This window comes from Puma concolor, chromosome B2 (assembly GCF_028749965.1).
Source record: "Puma concolor isolate L17-30 chromosome B2, mPumCon1.1.hap2, whole genome shotgun sequence".
Lineage (NCBI taxonomy): Eukaryota > Metazoa > Chordata > Mammalia > Carnivora > Felidae > Puma > Puma concolor.
The window spans coordinates 148,460,771-148,483,953 of NC_141671.1; the positions used below are offsets into that span (position 1 = coordinate 148,460,771).

Here is a 23,183-nt window from a genome sequence, read left to right on the forward strand (position 1 = left end):
CTCCATAAATGGCACAGAGTTTAATTGCGGCCAATCTTCTCCTTACAAGATAGAACATGTGACACGTAAGAGCCTTTGACTTTCTCTTGGAATAGTCTGGGAGCATCACAGTTTGTCAGTCACCCCCTCTGACTTTCTAGAATAGATGCCTTACACAGGCTTTCTACTTAAATCTGGGAACTTTTAGTCATTTTAGAAAGTAGATAATAGGCTCCTATGACCAAGGAACGAAAGTGTAGGGGAGTTGGCCAACTTTATACAGCCAGTTATTAGTGTCCTGGCCCCTGGTCCTCGGCCTTCCCCACTAGAACAAATGGTACCTTCCAGACCCCGCGTGTGAGGGGATAACAGGTAACTTTCCCATCCTGTCTCTGCAGTACAGCTTTCAGAGTGTGCATTCAGAATTGTTCTAAAAACCATCGTGTATTTGTTTGGTCTCTGATTTCGTGTTGGTTCTTTCGAAAGTTCTGAGCTTTAAAATTTTCGCTTTTCTTTCCTGCTTTCTTAAGAGTCTAAATATAGTCGCTTGATGTTTACTTCTGTGAGGAACGTTGTCAGTGTTTGTTAACTGGCCGATAGATTCTACTCACACGTACCATACCCAGTCCTTCCTTCCCAAATAAATGTTTGTTTCCTGGTAATGGTTTTAAGAATCGCATGGTTGTTAACTGGAAAGGGTTGTTGCATAGAAATGTGTCTGTCAACCTTCATGGGAGCCCTTTAACCCCAGCGACCCTAATTGATCTTTTATCTTTTATGCCACCTGTCCCTCACCAGCCTCTTCTGTGAAGGACGAAGAGCGGCTTTCTTAGGCTTGGTGAAGAATCAGCAAAAGCAGGAAGAACAAAAAACACACAAACAAGATCTTGCTTATAACATGAAAGGCTACAGTGCATCATTCAAAATTCTAATAATAAAGTTTCACCCAGCTAACAGAGTACATTTCAACGACGTGGTCTATGAATCGACTCACCTTCACGTTGTAGAAATTAATGCTTTTTATTTTCGGCTTGTTCCCTTTCCTACCGTATAGATGCCTTGAATCTTCGAAATCGACAGGTCATTTGCGTCACCCTCAAAGTCCTCCAACATCTGGCTGTGTCAGCTGAGATGGTGGGTGAAGCTTTGGTGCCCTATTACCGTCAAATCCTCCCCATCCTGAACATCTTTAAGAATATGAATGGTGAGTGATCCCAGGAGTCAAATGTCTTTTAAGCCCTAAAAAAAAGGGAGTGGTTTGAAGGAGAGTTAATTAGCAACACATTTAGGATTTATTATTGCTTATAAACCAAGATCCATTTGGAGATCTAAATAGTGTAACTCCCACTCTTCCCCTACTACTCCCTAGGGAAACAGTAAAATTAACAATTTCATTTATTACACCTCACACGTACAGCTTACTTACTCAGTACAGAAGCGCTGAAGCAGTTCTATAATCTTCCAATAATTAAATTGTAAAGTTTTTTTAATAGTCTTGTGACTACATTAGTAGGTTTTGAGTTTGTCCTTTCTCTTGGTAGTAATTCTACCTTTAGATACTCTGTTAAAATTGCAGTTTTTATTAATTGGCTTAAGATGAATTTTTAAAGCAATGTCGTTAAAATATGATACGTGTGGCTTGGGAAGTTTTAATATATGTTCTCTCATTTCTAAAAAAAATAGAAAAATAGATAATCTAGTTGATGGTGAGTGCTGATTATAAATGCATGTGTACTGATACATTTATTTGTTTTAATAATTCTATAAGCTTTGGAAAGCACTGATGAGCTCACGTGAATCTGCTCTACCCTAACAAAGGCACTAGCAAGTTGTGGTGATCGGTTGGCAGACAGTGGATGTATATTTGTTCATTGAGAGTGTGATTTTCCTTTTATGCCTCTTTGAAAGGATGTGACTCTAATTTTCTTTTATGTTGCTAACTTTGAATTTCCATACTTCTTATATGCATAGCATAAGTCAACATTTGAAGTTAATTCCTGACAGCTATGTAAATAAGTTAGCAATTTAGCGGAACACTGCATGAAAATTTTGTGACATGATCTGCTTATGTACATACAAGAAAAAAAATCAAGCAACAAAACTGAGTGTTCCTGCCACATACAACTCCTTTGTTTGGAAGCACTATTTTTTACATTGTTCATAAATTGCTACTAAAAGTCTCGTTACTTAGGCAAATCATGGAATTCTCAGAAAGTCTTAAGCTGTATTTCAATAGTAGGACCTACTGATATACTCAATATTAGACATATTTGGTTACAAGGACATCACCTGGAGTTATGGAAGTGTAAGAATGGAGTAAGTTAATATCCATTCCACAACCTCTGAATGGCAGTAGACTTACCGTGGACATTTAGACAAGTTGGTTACTCTTTCAGGAAACTAAAAACTAGGTGTTGGTAATTGAATCCCTTATGACCTAACAAACTAATAGTTTTAATAACAGCATTTCTACTTTATGGAAAATGCTTGTTTAAATATTTTTGATTCAGAATTCATAGTTTTACTGGAGAGTGGCATCGAATATCCATGAAGTTATAGAATGATTCCACATGCAAACATTGTTCAATTATGGTTCATAAAAGAGGTGCTGAGTTCATCCATCGTATTTAGCCTCTAGTTAACTTGAGAGAGACATGGAGATGATAGAGATAAAGATGATAGAAATAGAGATGAGAGAGAGAGAGAGAGAGAGAGAGAGAGAGAGAGAATTACTTAAATACTGGAAGAATCAAGGAACAGCCACCCCCAAAGTCTCGGTTTTAGGTAACACTTTTGAACTGAGTGATTAGCGAGTGTTTTCTGGTAATCCTCATGGAAACCTGTGGGGAAAGTACTATTACTATGTCTGAGTTTTCATCATAAAAGTTGCCCCTCTGTAACTTCTCTCATATATAATCATCTGCTTCTGTACCTGACCATCATGGACGATGGTCACCAACACATCTGCCTTCCCTCACTTGAGTAGGAGCAGGAGGCACTACAACACTGTGTTAATGCCTTTGGGTCCCACAGCAGAATGTACAACTCAAATCTAAGCATCATTATGTACCATATAAAAGAAGAAAAAGGAGGCACCTGGGTGGCTCAGTCGGTTAAGCATCCACTTCTTGGTTTCAGCTCAGGTCACGATCTCACAGTTCATGAGTTCAAACCCGCATCACGCTCTGTGCTGACAGAGCTTGGGATTCTCTCCCTCACTGCCCCTCCCCTTGTAGCTCTCTCTCTCTCAAAATAAATAAATAAACTTCAAAAATGTAATAAAAAAAACACAATAAGAAAGACAATGAGAATCTCCCTCATCCTCCAGGAAACCTGTAAAGAAGAAGAAGTTAAGCCACCACAAAGAGATAAATCTCTAGATTATTAAACAAAAGCAGTTGGTTTCTACATCTTTCTCATACTCTTTATTTAATTCTTTAACTCACAGATGTTCACATCCTTAACAAAAGAAGTAATTAGCTTTAGGAATATATCCCTATTTAGATTTTATCAATGTGAGAATTTATAGTTTATACCATGGCCTTAATTGGTCCCAAACAAGGTTAATTATTTTGGAACATTCCTAAATGCATGCACCAGTGATTCCACATTCAACTATTTTTCTGCTTAATATCTCTCTGAAATTTGAGGGGGAAAAAATATTAGCTTTAGCCTCATTTTCTACTTATCTTAGAAACCTGTCAGTACAAAGCCAGAATGCAGTAAGCTGTATTTCCAGAGGGTCATATTACAAAATTGGAGCATTCTGGCTATAAAACTTAAAACTATTCTTCAAAGTGGCTATATTGCCAAAGATCCAGTTCTACCAGAAGGAGCATACGTAAGATTTCCAATTACAATAGTGTTTTTAGGATAGAAATAATTTAACTGTAATACATAGTTTAGTAAATCCCGTTTTATAATTATGGATATTCATATTCACAGAACCATATATACTTATTTTATTTCAGCAGATGTCTTTAGTAACAGTTGTGTTTATAAAAAAAATATAGTAGCAATTTACAGCATGTAACATTAGAAAAAAATTCATCCTTAATTTCAGTGTATTTAAAACAATTCCACACATAGAGTTCTGTTTCCACTTTTTCCTACTTTCACATAAGTCAATGTCTTATTAAACTCAGATCAAAACAAACAGTCCCATCACAAAATATATATTTTTTAGAATGAGACCAGATACAAATGACAGAAAGAAGGAAAGATTGAAACAGAGAATAGTCCTTCAACTATAACGACCCCGTCCTCTGTCAGCATCCCCTCAAAGTGCAAGCTTTAGCTTAATTCTACTAACTCATCCTTTTTCGTAATTTCTGGCCTATTTTAATGTCACATGGACTTTGTTGGAGACGAGCAGTGGGCTAAGTGGATAAGGGCCGGACAAACATTGAAGCAAGCACGGGCTGTCAGGCACCCCAGCTTGGAGTCTTCCCAGGGGACCACAGGGAAGCGACCACAGGAAGGAGCAGACGGGGCTGGCAGCCCCAGTCGACACTTCTGTAGGTGCTAAAACTTACGGCAAGACCCACAAGACTATTCCTGCCCTAAGAGAAAGCGTGGCTTTGTGTATCTCTTTATGACTGTTATTTTTTACAGGGTTTAATGAGGCTAACTTTCAACAGTTATGAAAACAACAGAAGTCTAAAGATGCCAATTACAATGTGGAATAGAGTAGCATCTTAGAGTCAGAAGACACAAATCACGGAACTTCTCTGCATTTAAATTTCTTTTAGATTCTCCTAAGTCATCTGTGTAAAAGATAATAGCACCTTTTTCGGTAGGGTTGACGTGACAATTCAAGATAATGTGTCCGTAGGCGCTTCACATACAGCCATGATATGAATGAGATAGCCATGATTATCATACAACATTATATAGAGGTACAGTATTACACATATTATTATATGATATTCTATATAAACATTGCAGCACTATAAAATTACTGTATCGCACCATGAATAGACGGTTGAATGTTTTGTGACCGTGGTTGTGGAACTCCTCCCCTTGGCCCTTCCATGAGCCTGGCTGTGAACACACACAGACTCGTGGTTCCCCAGCTGGGGCAATCCCTTTGCCTCAAAGGATTCAGCTTTCCCCTGCCAAATGCCAGGTGGGTGACCAAGTGAGTTAAGGACCCTGGGATTCATTCAAGAATAACTGGTTTTCAAATCCATCTCTTCCTGACATAATCTTTAAGCTCGAATATGTGACGGATGTTTTGGAGAAAATCACATTTGGAAAAGACAAGCTTGAGTGCCACAAACAAGGGGCCCCTGCATCAGTATCCTCCTTGGAGGATCTGAAGTAGGGTCTAAGTTTGAGCTTGTTTTCCTTAATTCGAAACAATGGATTTTGGATATCTAAACCATGCTGTTTTTCCAGCCACTGCTTTGGGTGAAAGAGAAGGAAGAATTTCTATAATAGCAATTTCTTCCTCCCTGTGTTCTTTCGCAAATGTTATTAAAGGTTACAGAAAATTAAGACAATAGGAATGTTCGATTTATAGCTTCCAGAGATGAAACTACAAAATTAATGGTGCAGTGTATTGCATTTGAGAAGCATGAAACAATAAATGGCATTAAAACATTTATAGCTAAAATATGGGGCTCTGCCAGCAGATTACAGCTATCCAATCACTCTGCTTTCTGGAGGCAATCCTAATTTTGGTTCCTTTGTTTCCAACGGCACCAATAGTCCTGAAACAGTTCAGAGACTCCAGGCATCAGCAATTCAAATAGCACCATGAGTATATGTCATGGAACATGTGAAAGTAGATAGAGTAATGAAATGACGTGTTTATGTGGATGTGGAAATCAAACATGGCCCCTCGCGTGTAGGTTTTTCCTAGGATAGTTATAGACTGTATGCCACTACAGACTAATTAAAGTCTATGAAAAGAGGGATTTAAAAATTGCAGTTCAAATTCAGACACATTAAAACCTATAGGTGATGAGAATGCAGTAAATTTGCAACATTTCAGAGTATTTGTACCAACTCTTTGACCCTGAAGTTTAAGTCGTTTGAAAAAGCCAGAAACAGTTGATTTCTGCTGGTAGTCACTTAGAACAACTTCTGATGGAAACCTAGGTGTTCTCAATTAACCTGATTCAAATTCTCCCAGAGTTTCTGTGAGCCCAGTGGAACCTATTCTCAATGGTTCTTTAACATGTTGAGGGGTGCCTGGATGGTTCAGTTAGTTAAGCGTCCAACTGCAGCTCAGGTCATGATCTCAGTTTGTGAGTTCGAGCCCCGTGTGGGGCTCTGTGCTGACAGCTCAGAGCCTGGAGCCTGCTTCAGATTCTGCGTCTCCCTCTCTCTCTGCCCCTCCCCCGTTTGTGCTGTCTCTCTCCCTTTCCCTCAAACATAAACAAACGTTAAAGAGATTTTTTTAATGTTGATGAACTTTTGGGGGCTGATTGTGTACCAAAAAAGTCTTTGTTTTTTGTTTCATAATTGACTTACATAAAGGTTATTTCACAGAGCTTTAAATTTAATTTTGGAATCGAGGTTTATTCCCTGTGGGATTCTGTCCAATTTTGAGTGTGATTTATATTTTAGAAATTTACTTCAAAATTTCTTTGAAATCATTAGTTTTATTAGATTTGAAGCCAATTGAATGTCCTAAACTTATTAAGGAACAGATTACAACTACTGTCCCGCCCCCCATTCCTGCAAGTTAGATTTAGAACAATCGTGTGCATATCTAATCTCTTCTGGGTTCTTCCTCTGCTCAGATTTTACTAGTTGCTCTAATGAGAATCCTAGGATCATAACAAAGCTGGAAGATGCATATAGGGGCCCTTTGGTCTGCACCTGTCTCCAATTTACTCAACTACCCTATTCCGCCATAAGTTCTACAAGGTCAAAATGTTCACATTGAGTTTCCTTTCTCCTGTGCAGACTGGGTATAGCACACTTAGAAGAATTAGGTGCTTAATAGGTATTTGTGTTGAATTGATATGCTAACCCAATCTGCATGACCAATACTCGCTTATTCAGTTCTGTCCTAAGTTAGTAGCTTCACTATTTCACGAAGTAACCCATTCTACTTCTGAAAGGAAAGGCACGTCCTACACTGAATTGAAGTCTATGCCTAATATTCTATCCAACTTACCTGTCTAATCTAAAGCACACTGAATGTCTAATCCGTTTCCCAAATAGCAGGCCTTCAAAAAATATATATAAAACTTTCCTTACCCCTCAACTTTCATTTCTTCGAATTCAAGGTCCCTTTTTCTTCCAAGCATTCATTTTTATAAGCACAGCTTTCCAAATCTCCGGGGGTGGGGAGGGAGGACCCACATATCTGCAAACACCGATGGCTCTGTGGTTGTCTGAGAGCAGCCCTAGGGGACAAAGCATCCTAAGAAAAGTCAAGACTTCTCTGCCCTCACAGATGCACCTTGCATGTGCTCAGCCTGTCAGATGGCCTTACCATTTTGAAATCTACAAATGCTTGCTGAATAAATTTTCTCTTCACTCATACTGCTTCGTTCAAGGTTTCTTGGGTTTTTTTTAACCCAATTCACTTGTAAGAAGCCCATTTTAGGGGCAGGCACATACTAGAAATTGCCCCTGTATCTGTCCTTCTTATGGACCTCCCTGGTCGCATCTGCCAAGAGGCAAAAGTTATTCTCAGAGTTGTCTATCCGTATCTAGAAATACACGACCTGGCAGCCTGATGACCAAGAAAATCAGAATCCAGTTGTGAAGGCTGTGTATTAGTTTCTCAGGGCTGCCCAAACTGGGAGACTTAAAAAACAAATGAGTTGTCTCACAGTTCTGGAGGCCAGAACTCAAGGCCAGTAGGGCCACGCTCTCCAAGTGTCTAGGGAAGAATCCATTCCATGCCTCTCTTCTCGCCCCTACCTTGACTCATGGATGCACCACTCCAGTCGCTTCCTCCACCTGCACGTGACCTTTTCCCCTGGGTGTCTGTCTCTGTGTCTCTTCCCTTCTGAAAAGCACAGAAGTCCTTGTAAAGGTTGGGTTAAGGGCCCACCCTAGTCCAGTGTGACCTCATCTCAACTAATTACATCTCAATGACCCTATTTCCAAATAAGGCCACATTCGGAGGTTCCAGAAAGGATGTGAATTTGGGAGGACACTATTCGGCCCAGGACAGACTGTATACCTCTCTCCCAGGGTGCGTGGAGATACAAATCCCGTCCTTCTAAGCAAGGTTAGAGGTTTTGCAAGCCTTCCACTCCCTCGCAGTTGTCACAACTGACTGTGGACTCCCACTTTCCACGAGTGCTACTCCTTTTCCTTTCAGCAAAAAGGGTCCGTTGAGTCAAGAAAGGATCGAAGAAAGTGTGAGCACAGGAGGTGGCAAGGAACTGGTCTCGTCTTCCTTCGGTAATGCTGCAAACTAAGCCAAGAGGGGAAGCAAGTGCTTCCATGGGAACCCCGGAATCACGCAAGGGGGCTGCTGCCACCAGCCTTCCGGAGGACCCAGGGACCCACCCAGGGCGGTGCACTGCACCACTCACACACGTTCTCATCCCTGCCCAGCCTGTGGGGCAAGGGGTCGGGCCACTTTGTGACTGTGCACAAGGACAGGTAGAACAGTACATGGAAACACAAGAAATAGGATAGTGTTCAAGAGCAAAGCCTCTGGCATCCGGTTTCCTGGGTTTGAACCCTGGCTTGAGGTTAACCAGCTGTGTGACCTTTGCTGGGCTATACAACCACTCTGTGCCTCAGTCTCCTTAACTTGGAAAGCAGTTTGCATGGAAGACTGGAAAGAGCTCGTTGACCTGCAGGGAGCGGCAAGGGGGTCACTCTGTGGGGGTGGCAGTGGCATGACGTGAGGGGAAGGGAGGAGGGAACGTGAGTGAAGTCACGTGAGCTCTGCAAACCAGCAGGCAGCAGGGAGACACGGCGTCTACTGCCTGCCTCAGGTTGTGGAGAAAACTGTATCGATGTGGTTGTGGGCGGTCCTTCGGAGAAAATTAAGTGAAATCTATTAGAATTAATATGATGATTTGGCAAGGTGATTAGGAGCAACATAAATTTCCAAGAATCAATATCTTTTTTTATAGACCAGCAGTCAGAAACACAATACGAAATTTGTTTTCTGGATGTTAATCGTCCCTACTCGCGGAAGTATTCCATCAGAGAGAAACTTTCACTGTTCAACTCCTCCTCCTCCCGGTGGATAGTTTTAGTTCCTTCTCTGGATTCCTCATGTCATTTCAGAAGAGGGTTGGAGTATTTCTCTAATCCAAAGGCCTAATCTGGAGGTTGACTGAAAATTGCCTGCCCTAATGGTCTGTTGAAATCCCAACCGTTTTCCAAGACAGATACTACTTTCAGTTTGTAAATGGCTTTTATAATTGCAGCTTCTCTGTGTGAATCCTTCCGAATCTTAGCGTCTGCCTTGCATCCTGCACATTCCGGGCTCACTTGCATTAGCTACAGCGCCTCCCCTCCAACCCCCTGGGTAACTTTACCTAAAGGGGTCAGACTGTCAGCAGAACACCAAATTGCAGACAAACCCATGCCCCGGGAGCATCACCCTAGTCCCAGATTATGTCAAGTTCGGTGTTACCCAGCAGGGCTTGCATAGGTAAGCCCCATTAATCATTTCTAACCTGCTGTAACATGGCTGCTGTTTGTGCAGAAAGAAAGGGGCCGTCTGGGCCCCACTGCCTTCTTGCTGGAGTGGGCCGTGTGTCCTACACCCATGGACTTGACCTTGAGTGAGCATCCTAATCCCAGTCCAGGGACTCTCAGGAGCTAGCACACATTTTTTCCTCCAGAAGTGAACTCAGACACCACGTCCTCTCCGGAAGCTTCCCTGACCTGGCTGTGACCAGCAGAACAAATTGCTCGCCCCCCCTAGGGTTTGCTAACATCTCTCCTGCTGTATAGATTCTGTCCTCTGTCTCTCTCCTCATCTAGCTGCCGGGGCCCAGAGGCAGGGAGAGGGTGGGGACAACTGGCTGTTTGCTCAACCTGCGAAACCACGTTCGGAATTTGTGTGCCGTCAGCCCTCACACCCACTCTGAGGTAGTCCGGAAAAGATCAACACACAGAAGGATGTGCTTCCAGCTGGTTCGCAGTCCTTGGCCGGTACATCCCCACTGCTAGCCTGACGCTGGCACATTGCTGAATAGGAGATTTCCACCAATTCAGCAAAGGCCTTTAAGACATGCCGAGAGAAATCTGTATAATATGCTTTAATGTATTTAAAAGCTCAAGATGGGCCCCAAATGAGCAAGCATGCAAATATTCGCCCAAGAGAAAACAGTGTTCTTTTCTATTTTTGCAACAGAAAGTTTAACTTAATCTGGGCAAGAAAGTGCGTAGTGATTTCTGAAGCTTTAATTTAAGGAGACTCCTATATTCGGCCAGATCATAATTTGTGCTTTTTAAATCACCTAAAATATCATCTATGGATTTGTAGATAATTAAGTCCTCATTCTCATTTTCCTTTATATGCAAATCTTCCACCAGTACCAACAAATGACTTTTTAGCGGCCTCTATGCGGACATTGCAGAGAAAATAAGAATGTCACCAGTGTAATTGTTACGTTGAATAGTCACTATTCATGACATAATTAAAAGGCAAGTTTAAAAGGAATTGGAGACAAAAACTAAGCCTTATTCAGTGGGGGAGCCTTTCCCTGGCTGCATAAAACTTAACAGGGGCCTTAATTGTTCTACTCACTCATAAGATCAAAGGCACTTTGAGTCACACAATTTCAATGTTTAGAATCATTTCTTTAACAGATTGATCAAAACTCTGAACTTAATTTGCCCTCAGATATTCTCCACTCCCCCCCCCCCCCCCCCCCCCGCGGCAATCTGCTCTGTGCTGGAAGCTTGCAGTGGAAACCAGGAGTGGGGTGATTTCCCTTCCATTTCTCTGCGGGTGCGTCATCATCCTCCACCATCTTGTCTCCAGAGGTCCTGTCCCATAGCTTGCCAGGCTGGGGCAGCCGACGACGGTGAGGAGAGGGGCAGCTCTTCAACCTGACGCTCCCCTGAGGTGGCATCACACCCACTCCCTGGGCCAGGTGCCGGTTAAGGCAGATTCTGTCCTGGGGAACATGGCTGGCAGGTCCTCAGTGATCCTTGCCCTGGGGCAGTCGCTCTCCATCCAGAATGTTCTCCGCCCTCAGCCTTCCTCTTTCCTCAACTAGGCCAAGTTTCCCCTCACTCCCCTCAGCTTCTTGTGCCCAGGATCCCAGTGCTTCAGGGAAGCACTGTTACACAGGCTGGAAATGACCCCACATTGGCACCCCCTCCTATGCGAAAAATATACTTGCCCATCTTGGGCGCCAAAAACTCTAGGGGTGCAAGCCCAGGCCCTCAGTTCTCCTGTCCAGGCTCTACTGGATCCTCAACCATGACGGAGCCCCAGGATTTCATTTTGCCCCACTGCTGGGAACACGTTCAGGGCTCTCCAGATGGTTCCACCAGCAGAGCACAGAGAGAGCGCCCTTTAAAGAATTCTCATTGTCTTCTCCCCCCATATGGGCTCGGTTTAGAAGCCCTCCTCTGTCCAGCTGGGGACCTGGTCCCCTAATACTCCTGCAGACCTGCTGCTGACGAAGTGCCCAGGTCACTGGAAGTGGGGAGCCCTATTTCAACTCCCTGACACACCAGTGCTGGTTTCCTTGAGCCAAACACAAAACTGTAGGAGGAATTTTCCACTTAGTGTGAAATCAGCTTTCCGTTTTTATTGTCTTCCTCAAAAATCTATATTTTTCACACTGACAGCATGGAATGTATATAGCTCAGCATAAGCTGAACCATCGATGAAGAAGGATTGAAAAATATAATGGACATATTTCCTTAGAAAAATTGCAAATAGTATTGACATTCCTTTGCCTGCCTGCTTTCTGTATTGTATTCTCTGGTACATCTTGAATTAATGTTCCGAGTAATAAAGAAAAAAGTAATGGTGGCAATGCTGTTATGACTAAACTCTCTTCGGTTCCTTCCAAGATCAATTTGCTTTTCTCCCCCTTGAAATACAGTACTTTAACATGAGCTTTCTGTGAGCCCATTTACATCCATTTTGAGATGGCGGTGAACCAAACATGACTCTCCATTCAGCGACGCTTAGATTTTACATGCCTCTTACACCTTCGCCACTGCTTCCCCCAAGTAAACCTGCATTTATCTTAAACTTTATTTAAGCCTTGGGGCGCCTGGGTGGCGCAGTCGGTTAAGCGTCCGACTTCAGCCAGGTCACGATCTCGCGGTCCGTGAGTTCGAGCCCCGCGTCAGGCTCTGGGCTGATGGCTCGGAGCCTGGAGCCTGTTTCCGATTCTGTGTCTCCCTCTCTCTCTGCCCCTCCCCCGTTCATGCTCTGTCTCTGTCTGTCCCATAAAAAAAAAAAAAAAAAAAAGTTGAAAAAAAAAAAACTTTATTTAAGCCTTGAAGTGATCTTCATCAGCCTCTAAAAAGCTAATTATTAATACAATACTAACATTTTCAAGCAAGAATGTAATTGGGTCATAATAACAGGATTAGCACCCAGTAATCTCCCGCTATTTTCAGCTTTGTTTCTACCTGTAGGCAAGTTGGATATTTATTTATGCACAGAAAGGGTTTTGAGAAGTTTGTAGTTCTTCTAGCAGAAATCAATGAATATTATACATGCTTGTATGTGAGTGTGTTTATATATTATAAATGTGGTAAACAACCACTTAATCAGATGAATGCGAATGTGGGTCTGTCTAGAAACAGTGGAATATATGTTATCCTTTCAAAGTTTCCTCAAATCTGTAAATACAGAATGATGATACTCAAAGAGAAGCAGTACAAGATTTATACTTTTGTGATGAACAACTAAAATTTCAGAAGCAACTTCCATGAAGATGTTAGGCAACGGCGGAATGAGGAACAGGAGCGTGGTCCCAGGTCCGTCAAAACCTGCTGGCATGCGCCTTTATTTATACACCCGCCACCCTTTCTGTTATTGCTGAGGAATGCTGGGCCTTCTTGCTCTCACCTTCAGGCTGGTCTCACTACCTCTAGAACAACAAATGCACCAGGCTAACTTCAAAAGCTTAGAGCACAATGTGGTTTTTACTGGCTATTTAAGAGATGTCGAAGAGAGGACCACGTCGTACATATTCATTGATTCGTTGAAAAAGAAATTCTTGAGTGCTTACTATATGCCAACATAGCAAAGTCTCCTAAAAATCCTTAAGAGATTAAAAGGGTGCTGCATGCAGCCGTTTTCCATTTGTCAAATCCGCCGCAGACTTCCTCACAGCCTTACCCCACGTGCGTGAATCAACGGGCACCTCCACAGCAGACCTGGAGAGTAAAGGTGGTTTCCGGTACCCTGAAGCAAAAAGCCAGCTGTCAGTCCTCATGGCCATTCACCCTCACCTTCTGCACTCTTCAATACCTTGACCCTGAGGTCAGGGCATGGATTTGGAAGAATAAGACCAGATGTGGTGGTAGACCATTGAGATGGTTCAGACAGCAAGACGAGGGTGCTCAGGTGTAGTGCCTTGTCTTAGTAAATGAAACAGTGAAGAAATAGAACAAAGTTTCAAATCACCTATCATCATTTACTTCTTTGAGAAGAATAGGAATGTCCCCTTCCTTAGTCCTCACTGCACACTATCCATTCCTGGGAAAATCCTGAGAAGACTCTCTCTATGCAGGCAACCTCCAAATATTATTTTTGGGGAGGGGGTTTGGGTTTTGTTTTGTGTTTTGATCTGGTTTTTGCTTTGTTTTTAGTTTTATTGATATATAATTGACACATATGTATAAGTTTCAGGTGTACAACACAACGATTTAATGTATTTTGCTAAATAATTACTACAATAAATTCAGTTAACATCTATCACCCCATATAATTACCTTCTTTTCCCCTTGTGATGAAAACTTTTAAGACCTACTCTTAGCAACTTTCAAATACACAACACGATGTTGTTAACTATAGTCACCAAATATTGTTATCAGCTGTCTCTTAGAATTTTATGAGCAATTTTTGCTGAATCTTTGCTAGGAACACCTTTGTATGTAATGTGTGCTAAATCCTTGCTGAAGACTGCATTATGGTATGTGTATTGTATTTACAAACCCAGCCAAAGAGTATTTGAGATTATTAGTCCTGAAGCTACCAACCGAGTGGATTTGAGAGCCCACTCAAATACATATGATACGGGCCATGAAGGGCAGAACACCATCTGGTGTCTTCTTCATCACCAGGGCAGCCTAACAGACCCAGTCTTTCTCTAATCTAGTAGACCTACTGGGACCAAAATGCCAGAAGCTGGGGTCTTTTTTCATATCTCAGTATCGTTACTAGAATGGAAATTCCATGAAGGCAGGGACTTTTGCTTCTTTGTCACTGCTTTATCACTAGCTTAAGAACAGTTCCTGGCAGTTCCAGGGTTCAGTAAATATTTGCTGAAGAGAGGGGTATGATGGATGATATATTTGTTTTCTGTTCCTACCGTAGCATACTACTACTTACCTAACAGCTTAAACAGCACCCACCCATTATATTACTGGTCTGTAGATCAGAAGTCCAGTGGGTTTGGTGGGGGAATATGATCGGATTCCAACAAGACTGAAATCAAGATGTCAGCCACGCTGAATTCTTACAGACGTGCTCGAGAAAGATCCACTTTGAACCTCATCCCGGTTGTTGGCAGAAATCAGTTCCAGGTCGTTGTAGGACTGGGGTCCTTGTTTCCTGGCTGTTTGTCAACAGAGGGTAGCTCTCAACTTGTAGAGGCTGCCCACCTTCCCTAGTTCATGGCCCCTTCATCTTCAAAGTCAACAATGGCCGATCATGTCTTTCTCTTGCTTCCAGTATCTCTGACTCCCCTTCTGCCACATCTCATCTGCCTTCCTTTTCTGCTTTAAGGGCCCGTGTGGTTACATGGGGCCTGTGGTCAGTTGACTAGTAACCTTAATTCTGTCTACAAAGTCCCTTCATGACAGTACCTAGACTAGTGTTTGACTGAAGAATAAGAGAACAGGAATCTTAATCATGTCTTTGGAAGAAGTCCTCCAGAAGTTGATACTAAGGCCATGACTGGGATCTTGAAATATATGTTCAAGAGGTTACAAAATTAGTCTTAAACATTTTGTGATGGTAACTCAGCTCTACACTCCCATGTTAAATTCACAGAAGACTGAGGATGTGTAAAACCTTCAATGAGTGTAACAGGACACGGAGTTTAAAGACTTTAATTGTCACTTCAGAGTTGAGCCACATTATCTACTGATTCAGTGATTTATATATAAGCAGAGAACAAAATCAAGAAGTTCATTTCCATACATCTTTTAGAAGATTAGCCAGTAAGAAAAAAATAGCATCCCCAGCAGAATTCGATCAGCCTACTGGCCAGTAGTGTTCTCTACTCTACCACATGGCTCCTTGTCACAGACAGTAGATTTCATTTCCTGAGTGATTTCATCAGCATTACCCCAAATTCCCACAGGCCAGCAGCACAAAGGACAGGGAAGCATTATTTTTGGAATTGTTAGCCTTGCTTTACAAATAAAGAAGCTAAGAATTGGATCAAATGACTTGCCTAAGGTCACATAATAGAAATGAGCCACAGCCATGACTTAAAAAACAGACTCTACATTCAAACCTGAGCGACAAATACTCTGCAAATGTAAATTGCTTTGCCAGAAATGGTGGTTCTGAGGCAGTTCTGATCCACAGATTTTTATTTAATGTACTGAGGTGAATGGAAGTTTCATTGATCCACTTTAACAATGATTATGTGCTGTCAAATCGATGCATCTGTTACTGATCTCCACAAACTCATGTGCCTTATAAAGCAAAAATACTTTCCTATCATCAATTTCTATTCTGGAGTCGTGATCAATAGCTTGAGAAAAATTCCTAACACAGAAAACTGGCAGCAAGTTCACCTGATTAAAAATGTGAAACATAGAGAATTAGCTACCCCTCTAATCCAGTTCCACTCTTTTTGCCAGAAGGCATTCAAATATATCTTTTTAAAATTTCTTTTAAGTAACCTCTGTACCCAGGTTGGGACTCAAGCTTACAGCCCCCAGATCAAGAGTCCCATGCTCTACTGACTAAGCCAGCCAGGTGCCCCTTAAATCTACTTTTTTTCTTAATCCAGTGGCATTCCTCCTCACAACCATTGATAAAAGCAGTGTGCATAGTATAATCTCCTTGTGGACCAAGTCTTCATGGGAAAAAAAAAGTATTCCCTAGAGTACATTTCAAAAAACATGTTTGAAAACCTCTTACCAAATATCATCAAATCTAAGATGTAATCAAGTGTTAACGATAGTCTATATTTTATGCAGTCCTGAGAAAGAAAAAGCATTGCCAATTAAACTGTGACCCACTACTAGCATCCTGATCAAGAAATGTAAAAACTGTGACTTAATGAAATAATTTTAGTCTAATCCAACTTGCAGAGTGATGTATCAACTGTCTCAAACGTGGAAGTGAAATTATCACGAATGGAGTGAACATTATACACTATTCACTCTGGGATATTCCTGTGTATCCCCTAACCTAATCCTTACAACTGACATATAAAGCCAGTATTAAGACCAGTTTACAGATGAGAGAATTCAACATAGAAAATTTTAGTGTTTTGCTCAAGGTCACTCAGGAGCAAAAGTGATTCACATTTAAATTGGTTTGATTCAAAATGTATTTTTTTTTCAATTTTTTTATTAAATTTCAGTTAGTTAACATACAGTGAAATATTAGTTTCAGATGTAGAATTTAGTGATTTATCACTTACAACACCAAATGCTCATTACAAGTTGCCCTCCTTAATATCCATCACCCAATTTAGCCCATCTTCCTGCCCACCTCCTCTCCATCAACCATTCTCTATAGTTAAGAGTCTCTTACGGTTTGCCTTCCTCTCTTTTTCCCCGTCTTCCCCTATGTTCATCTGTTTTGTTTCTTAAATTCCACATAGGAGTGAAATCATATGGTATTTGTCTTTCTCTATTTGAGCTTATTTCAATTAACATAATATTCTCTAGCTCCACCCATATCATTGGAATTGGCAAGATTTCATTCTTTTTGTGTCTGAGTAATATTCCATTGCATATGTGTGTATATGTATGTGTGTGTATGTACACACACATACATATACACACATACACACCCCCACATCTTCTGTATCCATTCATCAGTCAATGAACATTTGGGCTCTTTCCATAATTTGGCTATTGTTGATAGTGCTGCTATAAACATCTGGGTACATGTATTTCCTGAGTCAGTATTTTTGTATCCTTTGCGTAAATACCTAGTAGTGCAATTGCTGGATCATAGTGTAGTTCTAATTTTAACTTTCTGAGGAACCTCCATACTATTTTCCAGAGTGGCTTCACCAGTTTGCATTCCCACCAGCTGTGTAAGAGGGTTTCCTTTCTCCGCATCCTTGTCAACATCTGTTGTTCTCTGTGTTGTCAATTTTAGCCATTCTGACAGGTGTGAGGATCATATTTCGTTGTAGTTTTGATTTGTATTTCCCTGATGATGAGTGACATTGAGCATCTTCTCATGTGTCTGTTAGCCATCTGGATGTCTTCTTTGGAAAATGTCTTTTCATGTCTTCTGCCCATTTTTTAACTGGATTATTTGGTTTTTGGGTGTTGAGTTTTGTAAGTTCTTTACCTGTTTTAGATACTAACCCTTTATCAGATATGTCATTTGCAAATATCTTCTCCCATTACAAAGGCTGCCTTTTAGTTTTGTTGATTGTTTCCTTCACTGTGCAGAAGCTTTTTATCTTGATGAGCTCCCGATGGTTTATTTTGGCTTTTGTTTGTCAGGAGACAGACAATATCTAGTAAGAAGTTGCTGCAGCTGATATCAAAGAGGTTACTGCCTGTGTTCTCCTCTAGTATTTTGATGGTTTCCTGTCTCACATTTAGGTCTTTCATCCATTTTGAATTTATTTTTGTGTATGGTGTAAGAAAGTGGTCCGATTTCATTCTTCTGCATGTCGCTGTCCAGTTCTCCCAGCACCAAGTGCTAGAGACTGTCTTCTTTCCCACTGAATATTCTTTCCTGATTTGTGTAAGACTAGTTGGCCATATAGTTGTGGGTTCCTTTCTGGGTTTTCTATTCTGGTCCCTCGATGTATCTGTTTTCGTACCAGGACCATACTGTCTTGATTACTACAGCCTTATAATATAACTAGAAGTCTGGAATTGTGATGCCTCCAGATTTGCTGTTCTTTTTCAAGATTGCTTTAGCTATTCAGGGTCTTTTGTGGTTCCGTACAAATTTTAGGATTGTTTGTCCTTGCTCTGTGAAAAAGGTGGGTGTTATTTTAGCAGGGATTGCATTAGCTATGTAGGTTGCTTTGGTAGTATAGCCATTTTAACAATATTTGTTCCTCTGATCCATGAGCATGGGATGTTTTTCCATTTCTTTCATAAGGATTTTATAATTCTCAGAGTACAGATCTTGTACCTCCTTTGTTAGGTTTATTCCTAGGAAACATGGTTTTTGGTGTAGTTGTAAATGAGATCAATTCCTTGATTTCTCTTTCTGCTGTTTCGTTATTGGTGTATAAAAGTACAACAGATTTCTGTACCATGATTTTGTATTCTGTAACTGTATTGAACTCAAGCATCAGTTCTGGCAATTTTTTGGTGGAGTCTTTTGGGCTTTCCACATAGAGTATCATGTTGTCTTCAAATAGTGAAAGTTTGCCTTCTTCCTTGCCGATTTGGATGGCTTCTATTTCTTTTTGTTGTCTTATTGCTGAGGCTAGGACATCCAGTACTATGTTAAATAACAATGGTGAGAATTGACATCGCTGTCTTATTCCTGATTGTAGAGGAAAGGCTCTCAACTTTTCCCCATTGAAGATGATACTAGCTGTGGGTCTTTTCATATATGGCCTTTATGATGTTAAGGTATGTTCCCTCTATTCCTACTTTGTTGAGGGTTTTTATCAATAAAGGGTGCTGTATTTTGTCAAATGCTTTTCTGCATCTATTGAGAGGATCATATGGTTCTTATCATTTCCTTTATTAATGTGGTATATCAGGTTGATTGGTTTGTCAATATTGAACCATCTGCAGCCCAAGCATAAATCCCACTTGATCATGGTGAATAATTCTTTTAATGTACTGTTGGGCTCGATATGCTAGTATCTTGTTGAGAATTTTTGCAGGGATAATTCTCCTTTTTCATGGGATCTTTATCTGGTTTGGGAATCAAGGTAATGCTGGCCTCATAGAATGAGTTTGCAAGTTTTCCTTCCATTTCTATTTTTTGGAACAGTATGAGAAGAATAGGTATTAACTCCTCTTTAAATGTTTGTTAGAATTCCCCTGGGAAGCAGTCAGGTCCTGGACTTTTGATTACTGATTCAATTTGTTTTCTTTTTTTTTTTTTTAATTTTTTTTAAATGTTTTTATTTATTTTTGAAGGAGAGAGAGAGACAGAGACAGAGCATGAGCGGGGGAGGAACAAAGAGAGACAGAGACATTGAATCTGAAGCAAGCTCCAGGCTCTAAGCTGTCAGCACAGAGCCCGATGCGGGGCTCCAACCCACGAACTGTGAGATCGTGACCTGAGCTGCAGTCGGATGCTTACCCGACTGAGCCACCCAGGTGCCCCATGGTTCAATTTGTTTTCTAAGAAGGCTAGAATCTCTTTTTTTCCTGCTTATAGCTTCTTAGCCAGCATAGCTACCCATTTCTTGGTCATGAGCCAAGATGATAAAGGGAGAAGAGACCAGTCTAAAGACTCTAATACAGAATACTTGGTACATTATAACACTAACATCCATCAAAAATGCATACCCAAATTAGATAACTAGGATCTGCATGACTGTGGGCATTCTCATGCAGTTTTAAAAAAAAGAAATTTTTGAGATACATTACTCATGCAAACATAGATGTATCTCAATTTCTATAGTGTTCTTTACAAAACACTGGTAGTCAGTAAACTAACATTGTGAAACCATTTGTAGCTTTCAGTCTTAACTAAACTTAGTTATTATTTCAAAACACCTACATTTCAGACTAATAAATTTGAAATCATAACCCTAAATAAGTAGAACTTTAGTTCTTTATAAGGAAAGTAGAACAAAATGATAGCATTACAGTGAAATTGGGAGAGTAGGATACAATAGGTATTATAAGAACAGTTCAGCTATAGTTATTATGATAGACAAAGCAAAGCAATTAGTGTTCACATAACAAAGTAAGTACTTAGTAGCTACTAAACTATATATGCAATTGACACTTAATTTTTTTAACTCATTGTTCAATAAACTTTCCTCGTTTGATGAATTTGGATTGTTTTTATTGGCTAGCAGAATTACTTACTGAATCGAGTGTTTTTTTAATGCTTATTTATTTATTTTGAGAGAGAGAGCACATGTGCAAGCATGGGGAGGGGCAGAGAGAGGGAAAGAGAGAATCCCAAGCGGGCTCCGCTCTGTCAGCGCAGAGACAGACTGATATAGGGCTTGATCCCAGAAACCATGGGATCATGACTTGAGCTGAAATCAAGAGTCAGACACTTAACCGACTGAGCCACCCAGGCGCCCCCACTATCTTTTTATCCTAACTATTCACATAGTTCTTCCAACAATTGTTCCAGTCACTGTAGGTGTGTGGATTAAAAATTACCCTTGCCACTCACTCTTCATTCATTTTTTCCAGGTTGGTGTTTTGAGTTAAGCACAGTTTTGGATTACACAGAGGACAGTGCTCTCCTAATCTTGACAAGTCACGGAACGAGTGTTCTTATACTATCTGTGAAGTAGTCTAAAATGTGGCATTTATCTGTATTTATCAGTGCATTCTAGAAAAATGTTTCTATGAACCAATTCTGAAAACCAATCTACTTTTTCTTAGACTTCTCTGCCCACTTTTACTAGAAAATTGATTGCACTATTAAATTTCTCTTAGTTTCCCATATTTTAAAAAGAAAGCATAATTCATTACAAATAAAACCTTTCTAGGGTAATAACCACTTAGCATATAAATGATTTTAGTATTGATATAGCTAAGTTTCTCTAAATAAATAATTTCCATGCCCAACGCATAATATACCAAGCATGCCTGTTACATGACAATTTTGTAATGCAAGAATTTCCATTATAAAAACCTGTGAGATACAATCTAACACATTCGAAGAATTAACACTCTCAGACTGTAATTGCAAGATAAGTTCTAATTACTGTTTAATGTCTTCGTTGAAATCTTTGGCATATGTATAATGTAAAATTGACTCTGAAATTATGCAATTAATATTATTAGCATTTAGTGACATAATTTGTTTGGCTCAAAAAGCGTTCGACCAGAAAAAAAAAGTGCTTAAAGTTTGGAAAGTTTAAAAAGTGGCCCTTAATATCGTTAACTGATTTATAAGTTGCTATATTCAGGTAGCAACTCGTTCAACTCGTTCATTGGGTGGTTGAAAAAAATGGTATCTTCTGTAGAAGGTTAGCTGTTTGAAATGTTTTATGACAGGAAGATAAACATTTTTTTAGAATTCTGTTATCAAGGCCATGAATTAATATGCAGTGTTGTGACATGAGTCTGTGATCTTTGTCAAATCTAGTATAGAAAGTTAGAAATCTCCTCTTAAAAACAGATGTGTTCTTAGAATTGATTACTTGTCTACACTACATCTTTCATAACATACATATTAGGGAAGTGTTCTGCCAATTATATTTCTAAGGTGGCTATTCCTATTTTTAATGGGATTATTCACTTATTAGTTTGTCCCAAGGTTGTTGTGGTTTGTGTGTGTGTGTGTTATTTAACTGTCTTAACAACAGCTAACAGTTATTCAGTGTTTTCTCTGTGCCAGATATAAATGGCATCAGATTTAATTGGGTTAAATGCTTTTCAGAATCATCTCAGTTAATCCTCACAAACCCAAGAGGAAGAAAGCATTCTCCATCTAATTTAATTGATGAGGCAATGAAAGCAGAGCGATTAAGTAATTTGCACATTGTCAGTCAGTTAGTAAAATGGCAGTGATAACATTACGGAAATGGAGAAAGGAACAAGAAGTGGTAACTTCTATAGTCTTCCCTGTTTCATGAATACTCAGAGTTTCAGCCGCACCTGATTAGTTATCTCATTACAGTGTATTAGACAAGCCATTCCAATATATTGATTTCATCTTCCAGTGTTTAAACCAGCCATGTTCCACAAATAACACCCCTAAACCTGTGGCTTGTTCCAAAGGTTGTTTTTTTTTTTTTTCTTTTTAATTCCTGTTCCTTAATGAAAAGAGATAATGTCCAATACTAATTATTCACCATGATTTATGCTTTTAAATATCATGTGTGGGACTGCTCTTGAACAAAAATTAGACCCAAATTCAGTATTTATGCAATACGTTGAAATTTTTCACCTGGCTATAGTTTATAAAGGGTTTTAGTAAATAGATAACATACACAATAATCAAGGCTTTTATTGCATACATTATATAGTCATTTACTACTCTTTTATAGTAGTTAGAGCATGCATAGAGTTTTGCTGAATTTATAACTCCAACCTAAAAAAAAAAAAACTAGTTGCACATGATAATATGGAGAGCTTTTAAAAGTGAGAAATTTTGTCTTAGAGTGTATAGTTCTTCATGTAGTTTGTTCTTTGTGTAAAAAGACAATTTTGCTGACAGTGTTAGTTTTTGCACAGAAGGCCTCATCGTCAGCAGGACTTAACTTGAGACGATTCAAGACAATTGCAAGAAATGCACTTCAGAAAGAAGAGTTTGTAAGATTTGTCCACTGAAAGATGTGAATTAATTGTAACTCGGAGAGAAGGAAAAAACACTAGCTTTACTTTTTGTAAGTTTGGGGGAGATGTGTTGCTAACAATTATCAAGGAAACAGTCATCCCGTCTAGATTATGGCATGGTAGACCTTTAGCTTGCAATATTTGCTTATTTTGAGAGAAAGAGAGAGAGAAAAGAAAGAGAAGAGCAATGATCATGATTCGAACTGCAGAAGGGATTTTAGTAGACAGAAAGATTAAATTTAAAATCAGAAGGACACAGATACTTTTGAATCAGAAAGATTAGATTTAAAATCAGGACTCAGGTACTTTTTAATCAGAAAGATTAAATTTAAAATGAGAAGGACTCTGATTTATACACACACACACACACACACACACAGAAAATGTATAGAAGGAATATCAAGTAAAGCCATCCGTTTTAACTGTAGGTATAAGGCAGGGGTGCATTGAAAATC

The 23,183-nt window shown here is 40.0% G+C and overlaps 1 protein-coding gene across 1 annotated transcript in view; it reads left to right on the forward strand.

The window, feature by feature from the left end:
* Window positions 1–23,183, forward strand: part of PACRG (parkin coregulated) — a 509,125-nt gene that overhangs the window by 297,358 nt on the left and 188,584 nt on the right. The window contains exon 4 of the mRNA XM_086708286.1: window positions 1,034–1,183. Within this exon, the coding sequence (XP_086564412.1) occupies window positions 1,034–1,183 (150 nt within the window). The remainder of the gene's footprint in view (window positions 1–1,033; window positions 1,184–23,183) is intronic.